Raw genomic sequence first — 24713 nt, 5'->3', positions numbered from 1 at the left:
AGCAAAAAAAAATAATATATATATATATATATATATATATATATATATATATATATATATATATAAATTGCAGCCTCACTATGCCATCACATGCAGCCTCTGTGCCATCAATTGTCGCCACTGTGCCCATCACATGCAGCCATTGTGCCCATCAAACGCAGCCACTGTGCCCATCAGACGCAGCCACTGTGCCCATCAGACGCAGCCACACTGATTTGCAGTAAATATTCATTATTATGTTTTCGTGTGAAAATCATGTTTTAATCATGGTTTTGTTCTTTGTTCTTAATGGTTTTGTTCTTTAATGGTTTTGTTCATTTTGTGCACCTATGTATAAATATATACCTAAATATATACCTATGTTTTGAATTTGAAAAAATCATATTTTATTTTTCCAATTAAGAAGGGTTCGGTGAATGCGCATATGAAACTGGTGGGGTTCAGTACCTCCAACAAGGTTGAGAACCACTGGTCTAGGCACTGAGCATGTATCCTTTTTTGTTAGAATGCTGCTCTTATGCTCATTCATCCTGGTCCTCATTTGTCGTGATTTTCGACCTATATACAGAAGACCACATGGGCACAAGATGCCATATATAACATATGAAATGCCACAATTGATAAATTGCTTTATCGTGTGACATCTTCAATCAGTCCCCGTGACAGCTTTTTTCCTGTGGCACATGTGTGCGCACTCCACATCTATAACTGCCCTTTTGGTCAAAGATTGTGGTCCAGGGGCCATCTAATCCCTTACTTTTGCTTTTCTTAAAGGGGTGGTTCCCCTAAAAATAAACTTTTAACATTGCATTTCCCACATTAATGACAATTAGAATCGACTGGTTTTATAAAAAAAAAACGTCCGTAAGTACCGTTTGCTATATGCGTTCTCACCGCCACTTCCGGGTACGATGGTGGGGATGGGCGTTCCTAATTGATGGACAGGCATCCGACCGACGCATACATCGCGTCACAAGATGCCGAAAGAAGCCGAACGTCGGTGCGCATGCGCCGTATAGAGCCGCACGTTTGGTTTTTTTCGTGACGCGATGTATGCGTCGGTCGGATGCCTGTCCATCAATTAGGAACGCCCATCCCCACCATCGTACCCGGAAGTGGCGGTGAGAACGCATATAGCAAACGGTACTTACGGACGTTTTTTTTTAATAAAACCAGACAATTCTAATTGTCATTAATGTGGGAAATGCAATGTAAAAAGTTTATTTTTAGGGGAACCTCCACTTTAACTCTACTCGGGGCGATGATGCTCCTCAAATCTTTAGGCCTTCTAAAAACTAGATTTGGGTGGGGCGGGAGGCAGGTCTTTAAAAAGGGGTCTGATGCCAGAATCTTCCAGTTCTTTTGAAAGATTTTCTGTATCGTAGGGACTCTATTGTTGTATCTAGTACAAAACCGTACCATTGGCGTTTCATTTCATTCTTAGCTGGCTTCGCGATTTCATCACTTTTTGGTCCATCCTCCTCGTACAGTTGTAAGTATTTTTGGAAAGCTTCCTCGCTATGTGCTTCTTCATACCCCTTCTCCTTGAATTTTTCTCTCAAAATCAGACTTTGATCCTCATAGTCCCTTTTGTGAGTGCAGGTCCACTTAATTCGGCAAAACTGGCCAAATGGGACATTTTTGATCCATCTTGGATGATGGTGACTGTGGGCATGTAGGTATGAATTTCCCGCACTTGGTTTGAAGTGGGTTTTCGAAAAAATCTTGCCACTGTCATCAGCCCTCAACTCCAAATCTAGGAATACCAGTGAGTCTTTGTCTAGTACATGTGTGAATGAGATACCAAACGGATTATTCTCACAGTGTGCCAGAAAGCCCTCCAATTCTTCATCACTACCATTCCATATAATGAGAATGTCGTCTATGTACCGTGAATATAGGACCAGGTTCCTGCCAAATGGGTTGTTGGCCCAGATGTATTTAGACTCCCAATAAGGGAGGCATAGAGGTCTCACAAGGGATAAATCGCTTCACAACAATCTGAGTCAGAATAGCCTCCATTACTAGTGAAAAAAAATTATGTCCCTGGATTTCATTTTCAAAATCTGGTCACCGTACCCTAGGGGGGGGTACCGATACATTAGAGTCTGCAGGCCTCAGGGAAGATTCCTTGGATGTTTGGGGCTGCATTTTTTCAAATGGAGTTTGGTCAGGATCGATTGTGCCCTCAATGCTGAGAAATCCAGCCAGATACTTATCTATCATGCCATACCATCAAGGAAATGCGTGATTGGCCCCAAAAAGTATTCTGCAATGACCCCAAACATACAGCCAATGTCATTAAGAACTATCTTCAGCGTAAAGAACAAGGAGTCCTGGAGGTGATAGTTTGGCCCCCACAGAGCCCTGATCTCAACATCATGAAGTTTGTCTGGGATTACATGAAGAGACAGCCTACATCTACAGAAGATCTGTGGTTAGTTCTCCAAGATGTTTGGAACAACCTCCCAGATAGCAAGGATAACTTGCCACAAATGTGTGGCAGTGTTGAATTGTAAGTCTTGTTAACTTGCTGCACATTTTCACTGGCAAGTTGTACACTTGCAGAGCACTTGAAGCACAAGTTCTAGTTGATGCTTTTCCAATTTGTAGCAAACTTGCACAGAAAGCTCATCTGGAGTAATGCAATGTGGACTCGCTGAAATTGTGCAACAAACTTGTGAAGCCTGGAAAGTCTAGCAATAGCTTAGCTTTCAAACTTGCAGCACAATTGCTTGCTATCTGGGATCCCACCACAACCCTCATCCCTATCCAAATTCTCCAAAAACAACTTTGCTTAAAGAAAATACTGGCCCGGATTCTCAGAAGAGATACGACGGCGTATCTCCAGATACGCCGTCGTATCTCTGCGTTGCGCCGCCATATCTATGCGCCTGATTCTTAGAATCAGTTACGCATAGATATCTGTTAGATCCGACAGGCGTAAGTCTCTTACCCTGTCGGATCGTAACTGCATTTTTACGCTGGCCGCTAGGTGGCGCTTCCGTCGAATTCCGCGTTGAGTATGCAAATTAGGTAGATACGCAAATTCCCAAACGTACGCCTGGCCGACGCAGTAAAGTTAAGCCGTTTACATTAGGCTTTTCCCGGTGTATAGTTACCCCTGCTATATGGTGGCATAAGTGCGGCGTAACAATGTTAAGTATGGCCATCGTTCCCGTTGCATAAGTCGTCCGTGAATGGGGCTGGACGTCATTTACGTTCATGTCGAAACCAATGACGTCCTTGCGGCGTACTTTGGAGCAATGCACACTGGGAAATTCCACGGACGGCGCATGCGCCGCTCAGGAAAAACATCAATCACGTCGGGTCACAGTACATTTACATAAAACACGCCCCCCCTGATCCAAATTTGAATTAGGCGGGCTTACGCCGACCGATTTACGCTACGCCGCCGGAGCAAGTGCTTTGAGAATACAGCACTTGCCTGTCTAAGTTGCGACGGCGTAACGTAAATCGGATACGTTACGCCACCGCAGAGATACGCCGCTGGACGAGAATCTGGCCCACTGTGTGCCTGGCTGTGGGGCTGAAGTTTGGGAAGACCTGGGGAAAAAATTCCTGCGGCTGCAGCGGGAGTAGTGCTACATGTATAGTGTGGAAGTAATGTGTACCTACATTTAAGTGCCCTGTATATGTAGATATTATTTTAGAATAAGGTAATTTTCCATGAAATAACACATATTATACATGAGAGGTTTTGCTAATCCTTGGCGGTGACCAGAAATTACTCACTTCAGTCTTCTCTATCTGCAGCTATACTTGCTTGGATTGTTTCCCGGCCTCTCTCAATTATGGCCAGCCTTCTGCTTACAATGATAGGCTGAGGCTATGCTACCCTTAGCAGCAGCTGCATTCCTCATCATTACACATGCTCAGTAGGGAGCAGTAACATCAGTCTGTTTACTATCCTGGCCATGGCTTTGTCTCCTTTGCTTTCCTCTCTCTTGTCACTGAGTGTCACAAATCTGTATCAATGGGCAGCCTGGCTGTTTGGGCTCTATGTGCTGTACAGAATCACTAGATTTTATATGGGATGGAGGGAGCTGGTCACCGCATTCCAACCTTTCCCGGGTCCTCCGTGTCACTGGCTGTATGGAAACGCACGGGAGGTAAGGTGCACTTTAATACCTTTTAGATATGATAATTGTATTATTGCATTTGGAATTGCACAGCATTTGAAAGAAAATACTCCTGTCCTTTCGTTATACCCAACTGTCTCTCTTTCAGGTCTGATTCATAAGATTTGTATAAATGAATGTAGAATTGAACTTGCAAAAGTCTTTATATTGTAATTAGGGTTGTCCCGATACCACTTTTTAAGACCGAGTACAAGTACCAATACTTTTTTTCAAGTACTCGCCAATACCGAATACCGATATTTTTTTTAATCTCATGTGACAGCGGCACATGTGTCAGTAGTTTTTTTTTTTTTTATCTTTAACAATTTGTTTTTAATTTTTTTAATTTTTTTTTATTTATAATTCTTTCTTTTTTTAAGGGGGGGAGGACCGTGTCAGTGTGTTTTTTCTTTTGTTTTTTTATTATTTTCTACAATAATTTTTTTATAAAAAAAAAATTCAGCCCTGTTGGGGGGCTTTGGTGAGATATGAGGGGTCTTAACAGACCTCTGACATCTCCCCTTTGAGCCAGAGAAAGGGACTAGGGACACATGTTCCCCAGTCCCTTTCTCAGCAGCATCAGCTGCGCTGAAAATGAATGGAGTGAAGATAGCGGCTTCTCTTCATTCATAAACTGAAACATTGTAATCACAGTTTACAATGTTTCAGTTATGTGAATAGACAGAGTCAGTGATCACTGACTCTGTCCATTCGGAGCAGTAAGGAGACAGATTTCTCCATCCTGACAGTTCCAGGGGGTGGAGGAGGAGCACGGAGGGAGAGAGAAACACGGGGGGGGGGACACGGAGGGATACACGGAGGGAGAGCAAAAACACGGCGGGGGACACGGAGGGATACACGGAGGGATACACGAAGGTAGAGAGAAACACGAGGGGGGGCACGGAGTGATACACGGAAGGAGAGAGAAACACGGCGGGGGACACGGGGGGATACACAGAGGGAGAGAGAAAGACGGCGGGGGACACGGAGGGATACACGGAGGGAGAGAGAAACACGGGGGGGGGGACACGGAGGGATACACAGAGGGAGAGAGAAACACGGGGGGGGGACACGGAGGGATACACAGAGGGAGAGAGAAACACGGGGAGACGCGGAGGGAGAGAGAAACACGGCAGGGGACATGGAGGGAGGGAGACTGCAGCAAAACAGAGGGGGGCTGGAGGACACGGGACAGTCAGCGGTGATCGTGTGTGGGGGTGTTGCAAGCTAGTGTTCGAAAAAGGGATAAAACAAACCGCAAAGCGCCGCTGCATTTCAATGGGCAGGAGCGGTGTGTACACACCGCTCCTTCACTACTCCAAAGATGCTGCTGGCAGGAATTTTTTTTAACATCCTGCCAGCGCATCGCCTCAGTGTGAAAGTACTCGGGCTTTCACATTTACACTACAGGGGAGACGTTTTACAGGCGCTATTTTTAGCCCAAAAGCGCATGAAAAACTTCCCAGTGTGAAAGGGGACTTAGGGAAAAGCACTCAGTGTATACATTTCAATGATTTTATACATATATAGGGGCAGATCCACAAAAGGATTACGCCGGCGTATCTACTGATACGCCGGCGTAATTTTAGATTTACGCGTCGTATCTTTGTTTTGTATCCATATTAAATTTCGAGCATGCGCACTGGGATACCCCCAGGGACCGCGCATGCGCAGTTAAAAAAAACGTAGTTTATGTCGGGTCACAGCGTATTTACATAAAACACGCCCCATTACATCCATTTGAATTCCGCGCCCTTACGCCGCAAGAGATACACTACGCCGCCGTAACTTACGGCGCAAATTCGTTGAGGATTCGAAACAAAAAAAAGTAAGTTACAGCGGCGTAGTGTATCTTAGATACGCTACGCCCGGCGCAATAATGCGCCGTTGTACGTGGATCTACCCCATAGTGTGTGTATATATATATATATATATATATATATATATATATATATATATATATATATATATATATATATATATATATATATATATATATAGGGAATAACACTCACTTAGCCCAGGTTCACACTGACAGCGGGAATGAAATCCTGCAAGTTCAGCTAAACTCGCACGATTTCATACCCGCATGTCAGTGCGAGTTTGGCGGGCGATTTCAGAGACATCTGTGCGGGTTGCTGCACAGATGTCTATGGAAATTGCACCCAGAAGTCACTAAAAGTTGTACAGAAACTAGAGAGAGAGAGAGAGAGAGACTTGTAAAGCGCAACACATGCGAACTGAATCGCCTCTGGGCGCTGTATCCATTTCATGGGTAAGGAACCCCTTGACCTCAGAAGAGATGGGTTTTAATCTTTCTCCTGAAGGCCAGAAACTACTTTTGGGAATCGGTGCGGCGCCTCAAATGGGGCATCGCACTGATTCAGGTAGTGCCATTGCCATGCGATTTGACATGTCAAATCGCATGGCAAATTGCTCCAATGTGAACCAGGGCTAAGTGCTATTCCCTATAGAACACTGATATCTATACACTGAGTGCATTGAGTGGCATTCAGTGTACCAGATATCAGTGAATAGCGAAGGAAAAACAAGCTGCGCACAGGGGCACTTGGCCACTGCCAGAGGGCCCCATGCCACTAGGGGGCCCCATCAGGGTTGCCAGGCTCATTAAAACCAGGGACAGTATGTAAAAATCTGTGTTTTTTTACATCTGTCCCTGATATGTCCAAAACCGACATGCTTTTGATGTGAAAATCCTGAGATTTTAGCTGCCCCGCCTCTGTAATGCCTCCTGACTTGGTGGCCATCTGTAAGCCCGGGGGCCCTATAATCTTCTTTTGCCCGGGGGTCCCATGAGTTGTCTGTCCGCCCCTGCCTGCGCAGCTTGTTTTTCCTGTTTTTTTTTTTCCTTTTCTTGCATTTGTGTAGTATAACACTTTTAGTTGCTTGCTTGACATCCACTGAATAAGGGCAATTTTCTTTTTCCCATATCAGTGAATAGCACCTGACCTGACCTGACCTGCCACCTGGTAAATAGGCACACATACCTCCCAACTTTCTGAAATAGGAATGAGGGACACCTATCAGCAAAAGTATGCAGGCATAGGACACACCCCTTGCCACGCCCCCTTAAAGGAGAATTGTACAAAAAAATAAGATTGGTTAAACCCACAAGTGCTTTTTTTACCAATACTATTTCTTTATATTGGCTTTTGGAATTTACAAATGTAGCAATTTAGAAATCAGATGAAAGGTTTAGCGCTGGGAAACACTTTCTGATAGATAAAAAGTGCATTTTATATACATCTATATTAGGGCTGTGGAAATTAACTATTAATTCATCGATTAATCTTTAATTTCTTTGATCGATCAAATTTTTTTTGATCGATCAAAATTCTTTTGATTGGTACTCACCTCCCTGCCAGTTTCCGGGCCTTCAGGGAGTTCTGCCGGAGATCCGGTGACGTCACGGACACCGGCGGGGCTTGCCGTGTCCATCTGAAGGGCTCCTTTGCTGTGCCTTCATATCTGCATGCCGGCGGGACCTTACTATCTGCCACATGCAAGGGCTGTTACACTTCCCTCTATCACTTCCCTCTATCAACCTGGGATTCTACAGCCAATCCAATGGGAGTTGTGATAGTTCCCTTCCTGGGAAATCTACATGCCGACGAACTGATGTTAACCCCTCCTCATCTGGTTTCAGCAGTGGTATCGTTGTACACATTTTTATACCAGTATCATACTTTGCTACCTGTTTTCATGACTGCTTATGCTACCGTTTGGTATTACTCGCACCATTTTTACAGTTTATGTAGCTACATCGATTTTATCTCCAGGGCAATATTTATTTTGTTACCTACTTGAAGACTATAAAAGTTTTAATGCTATTCCCATCAAGCGCTGCCTTTGTGTGTTTTTTGTATCCTGCTATCCATTTTTCCAGGTGTTGGTAGCTGCACTGGGAATCAGCCTGCAAGGAGATCAGCTAAAAGTAGTTGGATCTGTATGTGCGTTATAATTAATCGAAATTAGTCGATTAATCGATTAAAAAAAAAATCGATTAATCGAACACAAAAATTTTGATCAGTAGCAGCCCTAATCTATATAGATCAGACCAAAATGAGGGACAAATGAGGAGAATGAGGGACAGAGGGAAATTGCTCCAAATCAGGGACAGTCCCTCGAAATCAGGGACAGTTGGGAGGTATGGGCACACAGCACAGGGCAAGAAGGAAGGAACCAGGAAGTAACACTCAGCATGGCTCTTATAACATAGGGTGACCAGACATCCCCAGTTTCAGGGGACAGTCCCCTGATTGAGGACACTGTCCCCGCACCATGTCTGTCCCTGGTTTTGTCCCCAGATTGGATTTAATAAGGGGCAGGGGCAATTCCAAAGACAGTCAGTGCAGAATTAAAATAAAAAAAATTTGAATTACACACCCCCGCTCCGCCGTGCCTACTAGGATAGGGGGGTGTATTTTTCCCATTATCTGTGCCCCTTTCTGATGATCATGTGCTGGTCGGAGCGGAGGGAATATTTCTTCAGTTTCGGGCGCATGTTCTTATGCCTTGGCTCAAATCCTGGCCAGCCACCTGCCTATCTCCTTGCCTTCCCTGGCGGAGTGATCTTCCTCCGCTCCCCAATCCGGTAGTAGCCGGGGCCCGAAGAGTAAGATTTGTGAGGCGGGCGGCGACGGGCAGAGAGTCGCTGATTGTTGCCATTACTAGTAAAGAAAAAATATGTCCCCGGATTTCATTTAAAAAATCTGGTCACCTTATTATAACAGCACAGACACAGTGGGCTGGATTCAAGAAGCAATTGCGCCTGTGTAACCATAGGTTACACAGCGCAATTGCTTACTTGCCCCGGCGTAACGAATGCTCCTGATTCAGGAACCTCGTTACGCCGACTGCAGCCTAAGATATGCGCGGCATAAGGCTCTTATGGCCGCATATCTTAGGCTGCATTCTTGCGATGGCCGCTAGGTGGCGTTCCCGTTGTGCTCAGCGTATAGTATGCAAATTGCATACTAACGCCGATTCACAACGTTGCGCGAGCCTTGCGTACGCAATTTACGTCGTTTCCGTACGACGGTTTTTGCGTAAGGCTGCCCCTGCTATTAGCAGGGGCAGCCAATGTTACGTATACCCGTCGTTCCCGCGTCGCGAAATTTGAAATTTACGTAGTTTGCGTAAGTGAATTGTGAATGGCGCTGGACGCCATTCACGTTCACTTTGAAGCAAATGACGTCCTTGCGAACGTTTCCCGACGGAGCATGCGCTCTACGATCGGCGCGGGAACGCGCCTAATTTAAATGATTCCCACCCCCTACGGGATCATTTAAACTGCGCGCGCTTGCGCCGGGCATTTTGCCGGCGCGCCCACGCAATTTACGGAGCTACTGCTCCGTGAATCAAGGGCAGCGCAGCAAATTTGCGGGGGCGCAGGGCAAAATCGTTGCCCTGCGCCTCCGTAAAAAATGCGCAATTCTACCTGAATCCAGCCCAGTAACTGCAGTGTTTTCATTATCACATTATCATTATCGCCCTGTCAGCCGCCGGCTCAGCGGGGATATACGGAGCGATCCCCGCTGAGCTTACGGACACACGGAGGTGGATCATTACTGATCCGCCCCGTGTCAAAGGGCCCTTAGGTGTCTATTTACTCGTTGTAACATCATGTTTCATAGTATACAAAAAAAATCAGGCTACCTTTTAGTGTTTTTTTTTTATTATAAAAAAAAAGTTTTTTTTACAAAAACTGTTGAACATAAAAAGCTGCAATGGCCACCATTTTATTCCCGGAGTGTCTGCTAAAACAATATATGTAATGTTTGAATGTTCTAAGTAATTTTCTAGCAAAATAATAATGATTTTTACATGTAGGAGAGAAGTGTCAGAATTGGCCTGGGTAATATACAAATCATTTATTATATATGGTTTTTAAGGTAATTTACTATATCTTCAAAAACTTCAAACTTCAGCTACCTACCCCCCCCCCTCCCCATAATTTGGGGTCTCTTTGACCCCCGGTCGCCTCACCTGCACCATAAGGGGGGTGGGTCTGGGGGCAGCTGCAGCATAGGATGCATTAAAGGGGTTGTAAAGGTTCCAGTTTTTTCACCTTAATGCATCCTATGCAGCCCCCCCCCCCCCCCCCCCGTTTACTTATCTGAACCAAAAAGTCAATGAAAGGAATTCATGGACAGCCGCACACCAAAATGAACCTAAAAAGGTAGCCTTTATTGGTGTAAAAAGGATCATTTTGGTGTGCGGCTGTCCATGAATTCCTTTCATAGATTTTTTGCCTTGTGCATTGCCAGCACCCATGGTCTTTGAGGAGGACATTGATTGCTTATTGCATTTTCCTGGAGCGGCGGTCTCTTTTTCTACTTACCTGAACCCTCGAAAGTCAGAACTCCCTGGATTTCGGCCCGGTCTTCTCGGCTCTTAATTGGATAGATTGATAGCAACACAGCCATTGGCTCGCGCTGCTGTCAATCAAATCCAATGACGCGGGCGCTGGGGGCCGGGGCCGGTATCCGTGTCTATGGATGCAAATGCTGGACACTGGAGCGTCCCCGCAAGGTAACCCCCTTGAGAAATGCTTCCCAGGGGGGTTGGCTGATGCGGGGAGGAGCTGAGACAGCTGCCGAGGGACCCAGAAGACGGGGATCGGGGCCACTCTTTGCAAAACGAGCTGCACAGTGAAGGTAAGTATGACATTTGTTGACGTTTGTTATAAAAAAAAATCAAACCTTTAGTACCCCTTTAAGCTCTGGAGCAACTGTAAAGTGCACAGTCTATTTGCCTTTAGTAAATCAACCCCTATGGGAGTAGTGAGAAATGCACACCAGCAGCCACACTCCCACCATACCTTAGCTTTTGTCATCTTCTTACAACAGCTGACTCTAGTACCCACCACCGTGTCCCCTGTGTGTCTCAGTGCCACCCCTGCCTTCAAAACCCATGAAAATATTTGGAAATCAGGGACATATGTCATTTAAAAGGTTGAGATTGTCTACTGCAAGTACTGTATGTAAATTTTGTCTGCTTCAATTGCAGTTCCTTAAACTCGGAAAGGACTTGGACTTTGCTCTGCATTGGGCTCAGACGTATCCGCATGGATTCCCTCTGTGGGTCGGCAATTTCAGAGCATGGCTGGTAGTCACCCACCCTGATTACGCAAAGGCTATTTTGGCCAGGCAGGGTAAGAAATCAATGTCAATGTTGTATTAGTGTTCAATTGTTGTTTAAGGCTCTGACCTGTATGTAGGCCTAGGGCACACCACCTTAAAGGAGGAGCGCAAATTCTTCGGGGAGCGCAAACAAACAAAAAATTCTGAAAAATACTGAAACAAAAGCATCAAATGCAGCCACTGTGCCTATCATATTCAACCACTGTGCCCCATCAAGTGCAGCCACTGTGCCCATCAAATATAACCACTGTGCCCATCAATTGCAGCTACTGTGCCCTTCGTATGCAGCCTCTTTGTCCATGAAATGCAGCCACTGTGCCCATCAAATGTAACCACTGTGTCCATGAAATGCAGCCACTGTGCCCATCGTATGCAGCCTCTGTTCCCATGAAATGCAGCCTCTGTACCCATCATATGCGAGCCAATGTGCCCCATCAGTTGCAGCTTCTGTCCCCCTTCAATTTCAGCCTCTGTCCCCCTTCAATTGCAGCCACTGTGCCCATCATATGCAGCCACTGTGCCCATCATTTGCAGCCCCTGTGCCCATCATATGCAGCAAATGTGCCCCCCACCTGCAGTCGGACTAGCACTTACCCCAGGCAGTGCCCTAAGGCAGCCTCTGTACCCATCATATGCAGCTACTGTGCCCCCCTGCACGCCCACTCGTCTGACCAGTACTGACCCCATCTTGGTGGCAGGTCAGACAGCGAGTTACGGCGACGAGCTGTGGGACGGGTAGCGTGGTTTAGGCGATGGCTCCTGTGTCCCTCATTGATGTGTAAATTGCGGCAGCATATTTAAATAGTTTTAGCAAAAAATTGTTTGCATTTTCATTTTATTTATCTCCATTAAAAGGCCCACCAAAATCCTTAGCACCAGGCCCATGGGGTGCTATCCCCCTCTTCCACTAGAACGGCATCGGTCGCCATACTTCGCCCGGTGATGGTTGGGAAAAAAGGCGATTGGCTGTTGGTAATTGAGGATTTGTTCATGTGTACTTCTCTAAAAAGCAGCGATGGATCACTTTTTTAAGGCGTTTGACCAGTGGCGGCCCGTCCATAGGGGGCGCATGGGCGCCGCCCCCCCTCTCCCCAAAGCCAGTAAAAAAAAAAAAAAAAAAAAAAAATGAAAAAAAAATATTTTTTTTTGGGCCCTTTAAGAAAAAAAAAGGTCCTTTAAGACGGTGCATGTTCAGGGTGAGCGCCGGTCAAAGACTCAGAGCACTGCTATAGCATCATTGAAGCGTCATGCCAATGCAGCAGGCAAGACGCTTCATTTGCAGTTCTGTGGCTATGTGCTGTGCGCCATGAGCCAATCACTCTCCAGTGTCTCCACTCTCCTCTCTAATTGGGTCCTGCTGCTTCCTCACTGCAGAAGGAAATGGGCGGTGCTTTCCCCAGGGCAGTGTTACTGCCGGTTTTGACTCCAGGAGGACTAAGGTAATTAACTTTATTAAAAACACTTTATTTGTCTCATTGTCTGTCCTGTGTCCCTGTCCATCCCATCATGTCCAGCACCTTATGCTGTATGCTCAGCCTGTACTGTGATCGGACTGAGAGAGGACAGGAGGGAGGGGGAGGGTGCCGTGCTTCACATCTCCTGTCTGTGTGTGAGGGCTTAGAGTACCTGCGTCCTGCAGCTGTGCTTTACAAATCTCTCATCTCTGTCTGTCTAATCTATCTGACTGTCCTGCCTGTCCTCTATCTCTCTCTCTCTCTCTCTCTGTCTGTCTATCTGTTTAATTATCTATCTATCTCTCTATCTATCTATAGCCATATCTATCTATCTATCTATCTATCTATCTATCTATCTATCTATCTATCTATCTATCTATCTATCTCTCTATCTATAGATCTATCTATAGCTCTATCTATCTATCTATCTCTCTATCTATCTATAGCCATATCTATCTATCTATCTATCTATCTATCTATCTATCTATCTATCTATCTATCTATCTCTCTATCTATCTATCTATCTATCTATCTATCTATCTATCTATCTATCTATCTATCTATCTATCTCTCTATCTATAGATCTATCTATCTCTCTATCTATAGCTCTATCTATCTATCCTATCTATCTATCCTATCTATCTATCTATCTATCTATCTATCTATCTATAGATCTATCTATAGCTCTATCTATAGATCTATCTATCTCTCTATCTATAGCTCTATCTATCTATCTATCTATCTATCTATCTATCTATCTTTCTATAGATCTATCTATCTATCTATCTATCTATCTATCTATCTATCTATCTATCTATCTATCTATCTATCTATCTATCTATCTTTCTATAGATCTATCTATCTATCTCTCTATCTATAGCTCTATCTATCTATCTATCTATCTATCTATAGCTCTATCTATCTATCTATCTATCTATCTATCTATCTATCTATCTATCTATCTATCTATCTCTCTATCTATAGATCTATCTATCTCTCTATCTATAGCTCTATCTATCTATCTATCTATCTATCTATCTATCTATCTATCTATCTATCTATCTATCTATCTATCTATCTATAGCTCTATCTATCTATCTATCTATCTATCTATCTATAGCTCTATCTATAGATCTATCTATCTCTCTATCTATAGCTCTATCTATCTATCTATCTATCTATCTATCTTTCTATAGATCTATCTATCTATCTATCTATCTATCTATCTATCTATAGCTCTATCTATCTATCTCTCGATCTATAGATCTATCTATCTCTCTCTATCTATCTATCTCTCTATCTATAGCTCTATGTCTCTATCTATCTATAGCTCTATCTATCTCTCTCTCTCTATAGATCTATCTCTCTCTCTCTCTCTCTCTCTATAGATCGATCTCTATCTCTCTCTCTCTCTCTCTCTCTCTCTCTCTCTCTCTCTCTCTCTCTATCTATGTCTCTATCTATCTATGTCTCTATCTATCTATGTCTCTATCTATCTATGTCTCTATCTATCTATGTCTCTATCTATCTATCTATCTATCTATCTATCTATCTATCTATCTATCTATCTATCTATCTATCTATTAGCTACCTCTGTCTAATTATCTATCTATTTATCTATCTAATTATCTGTCTGTCTATCTATATCTATCTGTCTGTTTAATTATCTATCTATCTATCTATCTATCTATCTATCTATCTATCTATCTATCTATCTATCTATAGCTCTATGTCTCTATCTATCTATCTATCTATAGCTCTATATCTCTATGTCTCTATCTATCTATCTATCTATCTATCTATCTATCTATCTATCTATTAGCTACCTCTGTCTAATTATCTATCTATTTATCTATCTAATTATCTGTCTGTCTATCTATATCTATCTGTCTGTTTAATTATCTATCTATCTATCTATAGCTCTATGTCTCTATCTATCTATCTATCTATCTATCTATCTATCTATCTATAGCTCTATATCTCTATGTCTCTATCTATCTATCTATCTATTTGTCTGTCTATCTAATTATCTATAGCTAGCTGTCTGTCTGATTATCTATCTATCTATCTATATCCATCTAATTATCTATCTATATCTATATATCTGTCTGTTTAATTATCTATCTACAGCTCTATCTCTTTATCTATCTACAGCTCTATCTATCTATCTATCTATCTATCTATCTATCTATCTATCTATCTATCTATCTATCTATCTATCTATCTATCGCTCTCTATCTAATTATCTATCTATATCTGTCTGTCTGATTATCTATCTATCGATCTATCTATCGATCTATCTAATTATCTATATCTATATGTCTGTCTAATTATCTATCTATCTATCTATCTATCTAATTATCTATCTGTATGTCTAATTATCTATCTATCTAATTATCTATAGCTCTATCTCTCTCCCCCTCCCTCCATCTATCTATCTGTTTAATTATCTATTTATCTATAGCTCTATCTAGCTATGTCTCTCTATCTATCTATCTGTCTGTCTCTCTATCTAATTATCTATCTAATTATATATAGCTCTATCTCTCGCTCCCTCCCTCCCCCTCCCTCTATCTATCTATAGCTATCTGCCTAATTATCTATCTATCTATCTATCTATCTATCTATCTATCTATCTATCTATCTATCTATCTATCTATTTGTTTTATTATCTGTCTGTCTATCTATCTATCTGTCTCTCTGTCTGTCTGCAGGTCCCATTGTCTGCGAGTGGCGGGGGGGGGGGGTTGACTGGGGTTTTGTTTGCGCCCCCCCCCAAAAAAATAGAGCACCAGCCGCCACTGCGTTTGACAGGTGACGAGGTGGCCATATTACATTATTATTATTATTATTATACAGGATTTATATAGCGCCAACAGTTTGCGCAGCGTTTTACATCAGGGAAGACAGTACAGTCACAATACAAATCGATACAGGAGGGATCAGAGGGCCCTGCATGTTAGAGCTTACAATCTAGAAGAGAGGGTCAAGTGAAACAAAGGGTAGTAGCTGTGGGGGATGATCAGATGGACAAAAATAAAAATACAGTTGTTAGGTGCGGGTAGGGTAGGCTTCTTCTGAAGAGGAGGTTTTTCAGGGATCCTCTTAAAGCTAATAGAGAAGGAGAAAGACGGACAGATTGGGGTAAGGAGTTCCATAGGCTTGGAGAGGCTCTGGAGACAAGCATGGGAGGAGGTGATGAGAGAGCTAGGGCATCTGCTTTAACCCTCAAGACACCAGGCCATCCTGCCGCCACCACCTGCTTTGCAGGTGGTTGTGATGCAACCCCATTCACTTAAATGGGTCACATTTAGCAGTGCGACCAACCTTGCCTGAATGCCTTGTGCAGGTGGCTGATTAGGAAGGGGGTCAAATGGCGGAACTAAAAGGAGGAGACTCCTCTTCCCAACGCTCCCTTGCCGGTGTCAGCATCTTGTGTGCCTTTTTAATTGGCTGGTGTGGGATGACGTCACTCCTGTGCATGCGTGGGAGTCAGTCATTTCGGCACACAGGGATGGGGCTGCCCGCTGTGTATGTGGAGCTCGGTTTATAGTTAGGGGATCGCTGGGATACAATCTGATTGTACAATCTCCTTTAGACACATGTCTGCTGAGAGCTGTCATTGATTGCTAGGACTGCCAGCATCCTAGTGTAGCGCTACCCCCGAAGGAGCCGCTGTTTGATTTGGGATCAGCCGATTTAAGTTATCCTGGCGTTGTCTAAGGCCCCGTACACACGACCAAACATGTATGCTGAAACTGGTCCGCGGACCAGTTTCAGCATACATGTTTGGTCGTGTGTAGGCGCGAGCGGGCAGATTTCCAGCAAACATTTGCCCGCCGGGCCTTTTCCCAGCAGACAAATATTCCTGGACGTGTTTTAAAACCGTCCGCTGGAATCCTGCCCGCTCGGACATGAACGGTCGTCAGTACAGACCTACCGTACATGTCCGAGCGCCCGCCGTCCCTCGCATGCGTCGAATGAGTTTGACGCATGCGTGGAAGCATTTAAATGGCAGGCCCGCCCACATCGCCGAGTCATCGCTGCGTCATCATCGCGGCGACGACGTGGCCACGCCCCGCGTATTGTTTACGCGCGGACTTCTGTACGATGGTTAGTACAGCCATCGTACAGAAGCCCGCGGGCAGACATGTACGGTGAAAACGGTCCGACGTACCGGTCCGTGCGTAAAGTGCCCCCGGACAGACCCCTCTTTACAGGCCTGGCAGCCGAGATGTCACTTAGGATTTCTGGGAGGAACGGGCCTCTCTCACAGACCCGGCTCGGGCCTCTGCCACAGGCCAATTACAATAACTGAGCTAGATAGATAGATGGAGCGAATCCTCCCAGTAGATTTCTGCATTGGTCACCAGATGACAGCAAACATACCTGTCAGTACTCTGGTCACCGGATCCCCAATTGGTTTGTTCAGGCTCTGTTGGACGACCTGCCTCCGGGTCCTCCTCAAACCGACTCCCCAATCGAACAGCACCCAGCCTGGGATCCTTTCAGTGGAATCTGGAACCCAGCAAGTCGCTGGGGTCCCCTGGTACCTCCGGATGAGGTCCCAAGTAGTCTGCAATCATGGCCAGGCGGGCCACCGGGACCCCGCGAAGATTTTCGAATACATGACACCTGTCACAGATATACTCCTCTCCAGCACGCCCCCCCCCCCCCCCCCCCCCCGAGGGAAAAACTCCTCTGATTGGCTGCTGGAGAAACTTACTCTGCCAGAACCCCTCTGGCGCTAACTGCTGGCCAGGGATGATATTGCATCCCTGGACCACAGATTGACCCAGTGGACATTTCTGGAATGACAGAAGTCCCACAATTTGAACACATAGTGAATGGGAGCAAAGCAATTCTCCCATTCCCTACTAACTTTAGAGTAGTGCCCATACTGAAAGTAAGGGGGCGCTACACTAGCAAACAATTACGCCATGTGTGCCTGCAGAGTACTTCTCTTTTTAGCTACTGTCTTCTGCTTGCTGACTACAGGGCCTTGTAGAAACACTCCTTGTTGTGGGCAGGTCACAGCACTCTGCCATGTTCCCTGCAGCCATCAGATCCCATCCAGCTAGCAAGACACCCTGTCAGCAGGTCAAAATCAAATCAAAATTATTGGGGGATGTTTTACGGCACCAGGTGACACCAAACCTAGTGACGCCACTGAGCACCCCTCCCATCCCCCAGTGAGACCTCTGCCCACCTATGGCACTCACATATATCGCTGCAGCAGCTGAGGGTCCCTGGAAATGAACGGGAAGGTCAGTTATATACACACTGGTAAAGATAGTCATATCAAATACATCAAAGATATTATGCCTGCAGGCTCCAGTGGTGGAAATCTGTCCCTATTTGTATCAAACATGTACAGACTGCAATGCTTAACTTTTCATTTTGTCTTATTTTGCATTTTTATTTCAGATCCTAAAGATGATGCAGCCTATAGATTTCTTATCCCATGGATTGGTAAGTTAATTCAATTTTTTTTGTAGACCGAAGTTTATCTGCACGACTTTCCAGGTGCCCCATGGGGAGGGGTCTCCACCTCTTTCGTGCCATGGCCTGTATATGCCACAGTGTCTTTTCAGCAAAGGGTTTTGTGCTATCTGCTGAAGTGATTCTCCACCTGTAGATCTGGAGAGCCAAAAATGTGTCTTATCAGCTCTAGGAGAACAGCGGCAGATGGCTGTGAGGGCACTGGTGAGCACTCTCGTAGTTTATTGATTCCTCCTGCAGTTCCGTAAGGGCTTGTTTACATTTGCTTCAAAATATGGCTTTGAATACGCTTTGTTAAAGCTCTCTGAACACCAGTCAAAGCCCCTGTCACTAAAGAAAATGGTTTGCTTACAGTAATGTTTACAAGTCCCATTTGCTTTGCTTCAAAAATTATACCCCATGTCTCTTTAGTGGCCCTTCAAAGCATCTTCAAAGCCTCCATAGAAGTCTATGGCAAAGCTCGCTTGAAGCACCTACAGATTTTGAGAGGCTTTAATTCAGGTTTAGCTTTTCTTTGTTTTGGAGAAATTGCAGGTATGAGATATCAACACACACAGGGCACCTGTTAAGCATCATTAAAGCTTTAATCTCTTGCCGACCAGCCGCCGTCGTTATATGGCGGCAGGTCAGCGCGATCCTGTGAACCACCGTAGATGTGCGTCTGTCCCTTTAAGTGGGATAGCAGGCATGCGCACAGCCGCTGCATCGCAGGGGTGCCGATGCTTGTGACCGGCGGTCGCAATGACCGCCAGCCACAAGCGATCGCGGGCATGAGAGGCAGAACAGGGACGTGTGTGGCAGAGGCTCTTAGAGGCTCTACACACGGCTCTCCCCGTTCTTCAGCTCTGGGGACCGATCGTGGGACTCCAGCGGCGATCGGGTCCGCGGGTCCCGCGACCCACGGCTGGGCTTAAAGATCAACGTACATATACGTTCATGTGCCCAGCCGTGCCATTCTGCCGACGTATATAGGCGTTAGGCGGTCCTTAAGTGGTTAAAGTGCGTCTGTGTTATCAATTTTTCTCCTTCTTTGGTAATTTCCAGATCAAGAAAGTTAATTTTCTCATCACTTATCTCCCACTTAAGTTTGATGTTTTTTTCATTTGTATTTGGATAAAAAACAAAATCAACTAAACTCTCTCTGTCTCCTGACCAGATAATTAAAATATCATCAATAAAACGTTTATATAAAAGTAACTGTTGTGGTTTTCTATTGTATAAGACGTCTGCTTCCCATTCTGCCATGTAAAGGTTGGCCACACTTGGCGCATATTTTGCACCCATCGCAATGCCACAAATTTGTTTAAAATATTTGTTCTCGTACCAAAAATCATCATGAAAATTTTTTGGGTCTTCCGCTTGACTTTTTTGTTCCATAACCCTCAGGATCATTTAAGAAATTCTAAATGACTGTCTTACTGCGCCCCACCTCAGCAGCGATGGTGCGCTGTGAGAGACCCTGCTTATGCAGTTCAGCAACCCGACCACGTTCAAAAAGGGAGAGTTTTTTTGCCTTTGCCATCACATTCACAACGTGTGACTACCTGACAAAATATGACAATGAATCCACATCTTTGCACAGATTTGGCCTTTTAAAGGCATGTGGTCCTAAAATTTGGATCAGCTGAAAAACAGCCTGTTTCAGTTTAATCGTTATTTTCAATTAATTGAATGCTCAAAAAATGTTTTGTCTCTCTCATTTCTTCTTGTTGCATGTTGAAGCTCTACTTGGAACCTTGTTAAGATCCAACAATGTAAAATATGATTTTTTGCCATTTTTCAAGTGGTCTTAATCTTTTAATTAAGACTGTATAAGTTGCTCCAAAAATGGGTGCATAGGGAATGCGTGAGAACCCGAGGGGGCTTTAAAGAACCCAAAGTTGAAAAGGGAACTACAGCCGCCTCTGCCAGGGGCAACTTATATCTCAAATGGACCAACTCCGTAAGGGATTGGACTAGCAACCTCTGGGATTGCAAGACTGAGGAGGGTTCTTCTGAGGCTAAACCCCTAAAAGAGGAGCCTTCTTCCCTCTCTACTTGGTCCCCCAAGAGTGATTCAACATCCTCTACCCATTCCTACTCCCCTGAGGCACCTGGGACAGGAGAGGGGGACCTATCACGCTTCCTTCCAGCCTGGGAGGAGGACGCAAACATATCAGCTATCTTACCCTCCAAGCCAGCCAATGCTGCAGCCAGATCGTCCTTAGTGACGTATGCAGAGGCTGGAGTGTTGCAAGTAGCTACAATGCTTTATGCAAGCAATGGCTATGCCCCGTCAGCCACTTTAGGTCTATCAGGGGAGGGTGATACTGTGGAAGCGAGACTAGGATCCACCGACCTGACCGCGGTGCCCTTGCGCTCCTCCTTACTGATTTTACATTCCTCTTATCGGAATACATAGTCCTAAGCACAAAGTAGAGGTACAACCATCAAAATGCATCTGCTGCTTGGATTTAGTCAAGCACTGTTTTATCTGCTGCTATCAGTGCCTAGGCTGATGCTGAGTAGATGTGCTTTGATAATGCCTGAATTCAATACCATATACCGCTTATGTTAAGGTGACCAGATTTTTAAAATGAAATCCGGGGACATTTTTTTTTTTACTAGAAATGACGGCAATCAGCAACTCTCTGCCCATCACTGCCCGCTTCACAGCCTGTCAAGCAGGGGCGGACTGACCATTGAGTCACTCGGGCACTGCCCGAGGGCCCCATGCCACTAGGGGGCCCCATCAGGGTTGCCAGGCTCAGTAAAACCAGGGACAGTATGTAAAAATCTGTGTTTTTTTTAGATCTGTCCCTGATATGTCCGAAACTGACATGCTTTTAATGTGAAGATCCCAAGATTTTAGCTGCCCTGCCTCTGCACTGCCTCCTGGCGTGGTGGCCATCTGTAAGCCAGAGGGGCCCCATAATCTTCTATTGCCTGGGGGCCCCATGAGTTGTCAGTCCGCCCCTGCTGTCAAGTCTTACTCCGGGTCCCGGCTACTACTGGGTGGGGTGCAGAGGAAGATCACTCCACCAGGGAAGGCAAGGAGATAAACAGGCGAGTAGAGCTGAATGGGCATGCTCCCGAACCTGAAGAAATAATCCCTCCGATCTCTGACCAGCACATGATCATCAGAAAGGGGCACAGATAATGGAAAAAATACACCCCCCCTAAGCTAGTAGGAGCGGCAGAGCAGGGGGGGGGGGGTGTAATTCAGAATATTTTTTTTTATTCTGCACTGATTGTCTTTGAAATTGCCCCAGCCCCCTTTCAAATCCAATCCGGGGACAAAACTGGGGACAGACTTGGTCCGAGGACAGTGTCCTCAATCCAGGGACTGTCCCCTGAAACCGGGGATGTCTGGTCACCCTAGCTTACGTGCCTAGATATGCTGCTGTGTCTCTCCTTCAGTCAGGCTCACACAGAGTGAGTGTTTAAAGGAAGCCGCCTTGCGCATGCACCATCTATATTGTGCATGTTGGCTGCACTAAGCCACACCCCCATGACGTAGCATGCCCCCCTCTCTTTTCTTCGTTTTTCTTCTTCAGTGCGCGCGCTGCAATCCATGGGATCGGAAGGGGGGGGGTCAGGGGGAGAGAGAACCCACCCCAGCAGGATGCCCAGCACTCAGGTGAGGGTCCCCCAAAAAATCCTATTTTAAAGACTGTCAGGAGTGGAGAAAAGCAAGGCTGTCCACAAGCAATGTTGACACTGAGCCATATGTTGATACTAAGGATGTTTTTAGTTTGCACCCTCTAGTGGTGAACAATAGGCATGACAACATCTTATTCACACAAAAAGTCCATAAATAAAACTTAAAGCGGAGGATGTCCGCTGAAAAAAACACAAATACTGCAGCTGCTGACTTTTAATATTAGGACACTTACCTGTCCTGGAGTCCAGCGCCGTCGGCAGCAGAGGACGAGCGATCGCTCATCACTCTGCTGCCCCCCGCCATCCTCGGTGAGGAAACCAGGGAGTGAAGTGCTCCGGCTTCACTGCCCGGTTCCCTACGGCGCATGCGCGAGTCGCGCTACGCCTGCCGATTGGCTCCCACTGTGTACTGGGAGCAGAGTGTTCCCAGAACACAACGGGGACGGGGGACGGGAGGTGACGTCATGCCCGCAGTTTACCCGAAACTGTGTGGCCAGAAGTGGGTGCAAATACCTGTCTTTAGATATTTGCACCCCCCTCCCACTGAAAGGTGTCAAATGTGACACCGGAGGGGGGAGGGTTCCGATCAGCGGGAGTTCCACTTTGGGGTGGAGCTCCTCTTTAAGGATCTTCTAAGGCCCTGTACACACGATCAGTCCAAACCGATGAAAACGGACTGAAGTTCAGTTTCATTGGTTAACCGATGAAGCTGACTGATGGTCTGATGTGCCTACACACCATCAGTTCAAAAACCGATCGAGTCCAACGCGGTGACGTAAAACACAACGACGTGCACAGAAAAATGAAGTTCAATGCTTCCAAACATGTGTCGACTTGATTTTGAGCATGCGCGGGTTAGGAACCGATGCTTTTGCGTACTAACCGTCGGTTTTGACCGATCGGTTAGGCGTCCATCGGTTCAATTTTAAAGCAAGTTCTAAATTTTGCGACCGAAGGATAACGGACCGATGGGGCCCACACACGATCGGTTTGGACCGATGAAACTGAACTTCAGTGTGTTTTTCATTGTTTTGGACTGATCGTGTGTACAGGGCCTAACACTTACCAGTCCCTGCCGCAGGGTACTGTTGGAATATCACAGACAGACCCAACCTTCACCCATCACCACGGGCCATGTCATGACAGACCTTTAAGAACTGGGTCCTCTCTGTATAGAGTCTCACTGCCTTGGACCTATTTAGCACTCTGACAGAGCAAGCCTTTGGTTTGTTGTTATGAACCGAGGTTGCTGAGTCCCAGAGTCCAGCTCTCAAAGAGAAGCATTATAGGCAACAAACTCCTTCTTCCACGAGGCTCGAGTACCATCCGCTTTAGCCTACTTGGCATTTTGAATGGATCCGTTTGCATAGCCCACTGATCCTGTGAAGGATCAGCTCTCTTAGCACTTCTTTAACCGTGACCAACACCTTAGACACTGGCGAAAAAACTGAGGTGCTCCCGGTATGGGAGGGGTTATATAGGGGGAACTTCATGTCTTGATTATGCCAGTGTCCAATCACCTGAAGGTAGCCTATTGCCCACATAGTAATTGCTATGGCTGCTCTGTGTCCCGTGATGTACGATAAAGAAACAGAGGGACTTTGTTCTGAATGAGGAACAGTCCCTCAAAATTAGGGACAATTGGGAGCTATGCGCAATATTCTATTAAATAAAGGTATAAACCGTGGAAAGACCATTTGCAGTTCACTGGCAGTCAGGGTAGTACTCTATAACAGTTTATTAAAGTGGTTGTAAACCCTTTACAATCACTTTAAACTACAGGCAAGCCTATAATTAGGCTTACCTGTAGCTGCGCCACATATCTCCTAAACCTGCACGGCGTCATGCGGCACATGCGCACTTAAGCCAACTGAAGCAATGGAATGCACGTACCATTGCTTTAGTTGTACTGTGCCGTTCGTTCCGGGAGCTCCCGCACGCATGTGCGGGAGTGACGTCATTGCGGCTCCGGCCAATCAAAGCGCTGGAGCTGCAATACCTGAAGTAACCTCCGGGATAGATGTCGCCGGCCGGGGGGGGGGGGGGGGGAGGACGAGGACGGCTGCGGCAGGCTTCAATCTCGGGTAAGTATAAAAGCTATTGCATACTAGCTCCTTATGCCTTTATCTTGCAGGGTGTTTTTTTTTTTTTTCAGATGTAAAATATTACTGACTGATCCGCAGACTATGTTAGCTATTTGACTTACCTGACTGGTCTGACAGCTTTCTAAAGATGCTATTTTTTGAACTAGGTGAAGGATTATTGGTGTTATCCGGGCCAAAGTGGTTCCAGCATCGCAAGCTTCTGACTCCTGGCTTTCACTATGATGTCCTAAAGCCCTACGTTCGATTAATGGCTAACTGCACTAAGATCATGCTGGTAACGTTTTTTTTTTTTCCTTCAAAGCTCAAATAATATCATCGAGATGTTTAGCGTTCACCTACAGACTACATTCAGACAATTTAAATTTATTTTTATTTTTTTATTCAAAGGTAATATGCATTACGCCTTGTTAATTTGGGGTTTACTTAAAGGGTCACTAAAGGAATTTTTTTTTATAGCTAAATAGCTTCCTTTACCTTACTGCAGTCCTGGCTTATGTGACTGACTGCCCGGCCCGCCTCTCTGCTCTGAGGTCTCATGTCTCTCCTGGCGTCAGCCCCTCCTGCCTTTCTACTGATCTGATAGTTACAGTCAGTGGGTGGGGCTGACGCCAGGAGAGACGTGAGATGTAAGAGCAGAGAGGAGAGAGGCGGGCCAGGCAGTCACATGAGCGCACCATATACAAACACAAGGTAACATCTGAA

At 45.4% G+C, this 24713-nt stretch overlaps 1 protein-coding gene across 1 annotated transcript in view; it reads left to right on the top strand.

The window, feature by feature from the left end:
• The first annotated feature begins 3873 nt into the window (after positions 1-3873).
• The window catches only part of LOC120945951 (cytochrome P450 4B1-like), a 46462-nt gene continuing 25622 nt past the window's right edge, over positions 3874-24713 (top strand). The window contains exons 1-4 of the mRNA XM_040360548.1: positions 3874-4133; positions 11175-11319; positions 18190-18234; positions 24158-24285. Coding sequence (XP_040216482.1) covers positions 3939-4133; positions 11175-11319; positions 18190-18234; positions 24158-24285 — 513 coding nt within the window. The 5' untranslated portion in view covers positions 3874-3938. The remainder of the gene's footprint in view (positions 4134-11174; positions 11320-18189; positions 18235-24157; positions 24286-24713) is intronic.

Source organism: Rana temporaria, chromosome 7, assembly GCF_905171775.1.
Source record: "Rana temporaria chromosome 7, aRanTem1.1, whole genome shotgun sequence".
In the NCBI taxonomy this organism is placed as follows: Eukaryota; Metazoa; Chordata; class Amphibia; order Anura; family Ranidae; genus Rana; species Rana temporaria.
The sequence above is the reverse complement of the archived record's forward strand: the minus strand, read 5'-3'. Positions and strand labels throughout refer to the sequence as shown.